At 38.2% G+C, this 7,528-nt stretch overlaps 1 protein-coding gene across 1 annotated transcript in view; it reads left to right on the top strand.

Moving 5' to 3' along the window:
• ETV1 (ETS variant 1) overlaps positions 1-7,528 on the top strand; it is a 69,151-nt gene that overhangs the window by 30,308 nt on the left and 31,315 nt on the right. Inside the window, exon 5 of the mRNA XM_009281034.2 lies at positions 6,579-6,708. Within this exon, the coding sequence (XP_009279309.1) occupies positions 6,579-6,708 (130 nt within the window). The remainder of the gene's footprint in view (positions 1-6,578; positions 6,709-7,528) is intronic.

The following is a 7,528-nucleotide window of genomic DNA, read 5'->3' as shown; positions in this document are numbered from 1 at the left end:
CCCCCCCCCCCCTTTCCTAGCAGCTTTCGTTTGTGAGATAGCAAAAGCTCAGGTCTCTTCTCTATGTTCAGTTTTTATAGAAACTGCCAGGATAGCCTCTGAAACCACAGTGATGATACACATCTGTGTGTCAGATACCCAATTTGTCACCAGCTTCTTCCAATACCTGGCAGAGAGCAGGACCTAAATGAAATCCAGTTGACTGGAGCTCAGCTAAGATCTGATAGAGGTGACTGATAGATCAAATGGTTGAAGAACTTGGTGGAGTCTGTGTAGATGTAATCTGTTCGGCCACTTTTAAATCAGTCCACAGTCTTCAAGTCTTGCTCATCTTTGCAGCTGTTGCAGTGGTCAGAAACAAAAGGATTTTTTTGCCATTGTCTAGGCAAGAGATTGCCTAGGGTGAAAACAATTGCAGATCTTGCCTCAGTCATCCATGCTTGCAGTCACTTCTGTCTTCAGCTGTTGTAGTGGTCTGTATGTGTAGGCTTTAATTCAAAATCATTGGGAACAGTTTAGCTGGAAAGACTTGGTTACCAGCCTCTTACTGTCTTTCCATCCTCCTACCTCTCTTCATCTGTCATCTCTCCAACATGATGTTTTTATTTCAGTTTTTGTTAGTATACTGGGCTGCATGCCGCATTCAGCTGCAGCAGCAGTAACCTCCAGAGTATGAAGGAATGGTCAACTGGGTCTAGTACATGCTTCAGCTAATTCCTCCTGTGCATCCCAAAGATGACGGGTAAAATTTCTCATCTTAAAGTATAGTGGAATGAAATGGAAAGAGCACCCTGCTTTGGCATCCCGTTGTCTTTAATCAGATGCCTATTAAATGGTTGTTGAAATTCAGAGTGCAGCTATCAGCAAAGGTCTGTAGCTCAAATCATGATGATCTAGAAATAAATAATCAATAAATAGCCTTCAGAATGCAGAAGGCTATCGGTCCGTATGTTAAATACACATTTTTGAAACTTCTTCAGAAAATATGTATAAAGCTTGGCATTTCCGCCTAGAAGGTCATCTAGAAAGTATTTAGTCTTGTAGCTCATTGCATCAGATATGCAAATACCTATACTGAATGTATGGTTTAAATGGTAACTGTTGCAGAAATAGAGCATTTCAGGCCTCATATGAACCCACAATGTTCTGTCTGGATTTTTTTAAATGTCTACTGATAAGAGCACCTAGGTCATTACTATCACCTGAGAAGTAACCAACACTTTACCCACCTTGACGAACCATTCAATAAACTGTTCATTTATTGAAAGTAGATTTTTTTTTTTTATTAAAATGCCTACCTGTTGTACTTACAGCATAAATAATTTGTTTGAATCATCAGGTGAGTGCTGTTAAGTTATGGTGAGCAAGGAAAATTGCAAAAACATGAATTAGGGTCCCTGTCCTTAAGTGTATTTCAGTTTGCATTTTGATAGCAGTTTAGAAATGTTATCGCCTGTTTTGTCACAGACATAATTCACATCTTTCTTCAGGCACTGTAAACAAGAGAAATGGTTTAATGGCTCCATAAAAGGCACTCTGTGCTGATAGCTGAGATTAGACCCTTTAGTAATGGATTTTTGTGTGTTGGGGGAAGGGGAGGGCTTGGCAGAGGTAAATGTACTGGAAAAGAATCTTGGAGAGACTCTGATGTATCTGAAGTGCCTGCTGCATTTCTGTGTGTATTGGGAGAGAGATTTAAAGTGTGACAGTATTGGCTTTATCAGTACAGGGGCCTTCTCTTCTTGCTTTTGAAATTTTACCAAGTACTAACTTGGGTCACCTCAATCAGTCTAGCACGTGGAGTTGTAGTGGTATTAACTTAAATATTTTTACATCTTCTGTCTTTTCATCTTGCTGTTGAGAAAATCAAATCCCCTCTATTCAAATGTGTTCCTTTTCATCTTGCTGTTGAGAAAATCAAATTTCCTCTATTCAAAAGAAATCTCTCTAAACTTACATTGCATGTTAACAGTTTTGCCTCAATTCATCATAAAAATGAATGAGTTTATTTACTAAATCGGGTTTAGAGGTGATTTGAGAGCATAAATGTCAAAAGCAGTTCAGAAACATGCAGCAGAAGTGTTTAGGGCATGACTTCCCGGTTACTTCCTTTTCTCTGCAGGTACACAAAGTCCTCAAACTTAATACACATGAATGTAGTATTACTTAGGAGGCATTGGAGTTCACTAGCACAGGCAAGGTTGCTGCTGTCAGTTGATTTTATACCATATAGTAAATGCTCTTGCCCTGCAAGTGTTGGTAATAAGACATCTTTGTCTGTTTGGTCAGTGGAGTCAAGACTGTCTGCCGTTAGGCAACATCATTGAATTACCAGTAATATTTCAAGCCTTTTAAAAATATGTTTAAGTTAATTCTTCTTCAGAAAATAAAATCAGATTTTATTTTGTGTTCTGGGCAGGAATCTGAAGTTTGAAAATTATAAAATAACTTCTTGCTCAAAGGAGAAGTGACTTGCAATTTCATGTAAATTCCTCATTTCTTCTTCATCTTGAATAATCATCTCTTGAATTGAAAAATATTTTAAACCATTGCTTTTATATTTGATGCAGTGCATTTCTGGGGCTTTCTCAAAAGAAGTGATTCAGTTCTATCTGTACAGAGGTGGTACATTTCCTGTTTCTCAGGCTAGAAAGTATACAAATCAGTCTCCTCTAAGACAAACCGATTCCTCCTTTAATTTCAGAGTTCTTAATAAAATTGTTCTTTGTTTGGGTCTTAAACTGGGTGTTATGAACAAAATGTTTGGGGATTAGGCTGTTGACAGATAGCAAAGGAGAACAGCACTTCAAAATGAGCGGTAGCAGGTTTCACCCTGTGTTTTTGCATGTTCTGTGCGAGTTTACTTCGTGGTGAAATTATTATTGTTTTGTATAAAATCTAGGTCTGTACAACAGCACATTATGCAAGCCCTCTTACTCTGCAGATATAGACAGACATATTTATGCACAGAGAATATGCATACAGTAATGTATTATACCTTAATCAATTTGCTACAGATGGTAGCAGTCCTTCTGCTTGCCTTATATCTGCATATTGGCTTTAGAGGAGCTCTAGACAGGGTCTGTGGATTGAGTCCGTTCTGATACCGATAAGCCTGATTTCCCCAGTAGCTGAGATGAGGTGTTGAAGCCATCCATCTAAATACATGTTGTAAGATTGTTTGCCTTTCAAGTTTGGAGGTAGTTATCTGTAAGTAATCACTCGGGATGAAATCTTGGCCCTTGGTCACTTCTTAATAAGATCGTTATTAAGGCAGAGTGCCCGTTACTTTAATAGGGTTGAGACTCTGTTCTGGGGTTAAGTAAAATGAATTTGCCATCAGGAAGAAAGAAGCGGTGAGGAGCTGGTTGTTTGAAATGTCATTTTGTTAATTTGGATGTGTTGGTAGCTTGGTATGCTGCACTAAAATTAGATTGTATAAATAAGCAACCTTGCTCTCCTGAAAAGAAAACGGATTGAAAACATAATATAAAATCCAGCTTAGCAAAACGGTGTATATTTAAAATCTGTTTTAAAAGGTGCACTGTAAAATGAGTATCACACTAAAATGAAGAGCGATGGGTGGAGGGTTTCAGTGTTCACACGAGAACTGTTTTGAATGTTAGAAATTTTACTGTTGGAATAAGTCTGTCATCTTCAGCCACACTTAAGATGTGGTTTGAAAGGTCAAGTAGCCTTCAAGAAACGCCCCCCAAAAATGCAGTATTTTTCTCAGGCTATCTTTTGTCCTTTCTGCCTCTAAAAGTATACACTTAAGGAGTTACAGATAAAGCTTAGCATGGTGACTGTGTCAGGGGTCTGCCCGAGGAAGGCTTTAAATTTTACAGCTACATTATCTTTCTGGCCGTAGTTAAGAGAAAGATCTAATATAAAATCACTTTGGACTGTAATGCTTTCCCTAAATGAAATGAAGGCGTTAACCTACTTGATTTGATACACTTTACCCTAGCTTATAAAGCTGGGAGGAAGGTGAGGTAAACTTTAATTAAAACTACAGCACAGATGCCTTCTAGCACTGTGCCCTGTACCTTGCTAGGACTGTACAGTAAGCAAAATAAAATGTACCTCGCAGCCGAGGCAGCAGGCTGGAGCCGTGTTCAGTGAAAGTAATTTAATTAGTGTTGATCATGACTCCAGATGATGGTGATTTGATAAGGAATAATTTAGTACTTAACAGCCTTTTACATGCACCAACTCCATGTGGGAAGGTAAAGCAAATTGCACAAAATGAATGTGCTGCTTTCACTTGTGCCTGTGCCAGTGAGCTGGAAAACTGCCTGTTAGCAGACGTTCAGGCTCTCAGCGCTGTGATGAAATACCCAGCCAGTTCTCCGCACAGGGCTGTGGTGTGGGAGTCTCTGTACTCCCGTTATTTAAAAATAAATAAGGGAAGTAATTTTTCATAACAGATTAACTCCGAGGAAGTAGCAAAGTTAAAATAAAAAAAAATTAAAAAATAGAGCAGCATGTGGTCTTTGTGCGAATATGTGATACTGGCTTTAAAAAAGAGTCTTGTTGCAGTTGTGTTTTAATTCTCTGATTCAAGTCAAAGAGATTGCCTACCTTTGTGTCGGAGCCACCGTCCTGGAGTTGTGGGGCCCGTCATACCCATTAAATGTGCTGTGTGCATTATCTGACCAAGACATGCAAGGAGAGTCAGCAGTAAAAGTTCACTAGCAAAAACCTGAAACAAACTACTGGATGTCAGCCTGCTTTGCGATTACGGTGGAAAGCTGACTGGGCTGCATCTTGCCGTATTACTAAATTTGAGAATCTTTATTCAAGAAGTCCATATGGTCTTTTATTTTAGTGCAAGTTCAGACAGTTTTATTCAGAAAGAGTTCTTTCCTTGTTGTGACATTCACCACTTTTCATCTCTGTTTTTTAAGTTATTGTGCTGTGCGTATGTATTTGTGTACCTGTTTTACTGTCTGCTTTTTCTTTGTAATCTTTCCAGATAATTGACTATTATCCACCAAATACAATAGCTGGATAGCAGTTTTAGAAATTCCTGTGAGTTTTGTGAAAATATGTGGCAAAATAGCATAGTGCTATCTTGCAGATGTCTCAGCTGAAAGACTATAGTAGAAGCTGTCATGTAATAGGGTACGAGAGGACCCGTTTGTGAAAGAGTTCTCTGAACGTTGCCCAGCCGTGGGAAAACCCGTGATGAGAATCTGGAATCCAGATCTTACAGATACTTATAAATCAGTTTATTGGTTCTGATGCTCACTTCTTAGACAGCATTTCATTTACCCCCGGCTCCCCACCGAACACATGCATGTGTATGCAGGTGCATTAGTATCAGAAAATATATAGCGTGTAACAAATTGTCTTTCCTAAGTTCAGGTGCAAGGGAAGGGGCAAGGTGCTACTTGATGGTATATAATAATGGCCTGATTTTGTGCTGAGGTTCTCTAACAGGGACTGCTGCACGTATGTGGATTTCCACAGAGGCGCAAGTGTCTGTGTCAGGCTGGAGCGTGATGTTCAAACTACGGTGTTTTGGTGACAACATCAAAAATCAGTGATAAAATTGGTCTCCGAACTCTAGGCTTCTCAGAGTTCAAAAATGTATTTACAACCTCATTTTATTTAAAACTTGAAGGGTGTGTTTTCAAGCTGTTAAATACCTGTCTTTTAGTCCTTTGTCCTCCTAGCCACTTACTTTAGATTCGTCTATGTCAGGTGAACTTTGAATTTTCTTCTGCTTTAATTTTGGTTAAGGTTGGATAGGAAATAAAGTTGGCTGGCTTAAACTAATATGCTGGTGAACCTTGTCTTTTCCTTTGGCCTTTTTCTCAATCCAGACCAACTTGTGCTTCTAATTAAAGCTGCATTTCTGTCACACTCCCTCTGTTCTTTTTATCTTTTAAGAAAGTATGATTAATTTTTTTTTTCTCAATTTATGTCTATATCACATTTACTATTGACTTTGGTGAGGCCAGGATTTTATCTTGTGTATTTTTGAGAAAAACTACTGAAGCCATTTCTTGTGTATTTTTTTTCCCCGACATTACGTATAACTAAAGGTGCATGTAATCATCCAGTTTCATAAGTTTCAGTGCAAATTTTCATGTATTCTGTGGGACAAAAAGATTACTGATCATATACTTGAGGCTGATATATGAGAAATTTGTTTTGGAGTCATTTGTGTGGCACTCTTTGAAGTGAACTACTATTGCATTTATAGCTAAAAGCTACCTCACTAATATTACTTAGAAACATTTGGTGCCTGGGAAGTATTTTGCCTCTGACAACATTTACAGTAGTTAAGCCAAATATAAGTGGGCTGTTATTTTCCTGCTAATGAGATGGGATCCTGGCCATCATTCTATTAAACAATAAAAGTGCTAATAGCCAATGCGAAGGATCTCTGGTGTCTATTTTTCAGTTGACACCCGAAGAAATATTTGAAATGTTTATTTCCTATATTGTTTTTAGTATTACAATGGTTTAATTAATCATGTGTTTAATTAGCAGTGTCTAGCTTACTTGAGAAAGCTCATTGTTAATATTGTACTTGGGTTTTAATTACGTTTTCTTTCTCTTTCCAGTGGCTTTTCATGGTCTCCCTGTGAAAATCAAGAAGGAACCCCATAGCCCATGTTCAGAACTTGGCTCCGCTTGCAGTCAAGAACAACCATTCAAGTTCAGTTATGGGGAAAAGTGCCTGTACAATGTCAGGTAAAGCAATCAGGAGCATGTATGCAGTGAGAACTGCTGATTTAAATGAGGACTGACTAAAGAGTAATAAAACCATAATAGAGATCTTATAAAAGTTACCTCTTCAGCAGATAACAGACTGATGAGATAATGCATTTAGCTGATGAACACTGATGGAGTTGTTTACAGTTGTATCAAACACTTACATAACCATTTTAAAGCAGTGTTTTTCATCAAAATGCATATTCTCCATTCCTTCTCCATGGGAGATAGCCAGAGTTTAAAAACCCAGGGTGCTAGCGTGAAATAGAAGGAAGGAGTGTCTTGTTTTCTGCAAGTTGTGTTGAAAGTACTTTCAAAATGCATTACACACATTAGGAAAGAGAGAGATCTGTGTAACAGGCAAGAGATTGGCAGGTCTGAGCAACACATTAGGTATTTGACAAGTTTTGGAGATGTTATATGTGTGTATTCGTGGGTGATTACAATTTAAAATAGTATTTCATTAGGCTCTGCATCTTTGTTACCTATTCAAAAGCAAGTTGTCTTCTTTTATAGGGATAGATAATAAAAGCTTTATTTGTGGGCAGTGGAGGGGCTTGATACCACTGCATTCCTTATTATTCTTTTGGTTTGCACTTACGTGTCACTCCTTCCTTTAGTGTCAGCAGTGAAGGGTTTCCTATTGACCTTTCAGTCTATTTTAGAATCTTTCATCCAACTTGTGAGTTTTTATTCATATTAATGTACTACGAAAACTGTTAGCACTTAGCATTTACACATTTAACTTTTTCGATATGAAGGGGGGGGGGGGGAGAAACCGGCCACAAAAACGGGGGGA

The sequence above is a fragment of the Aptenodytes forsteri genome, unplaced genomic scaffold (assembly GCF_000699145.1).
Source record: "Aptenodytes forsteri isolate BGI_AS27 unplaced genomic scaffold, ASM69914v1 Scaffold292, whole genome shotgun sequence".
NCBI lineage: Eukaryota > Metazoa > Chordata > Aves > Sphenisciformes > Spheniscidae > Aptenodytes > Aptenodytes forsteri.
This window is presented reverse-complemented; position numbering and strand designations above follow the sequence as displayed.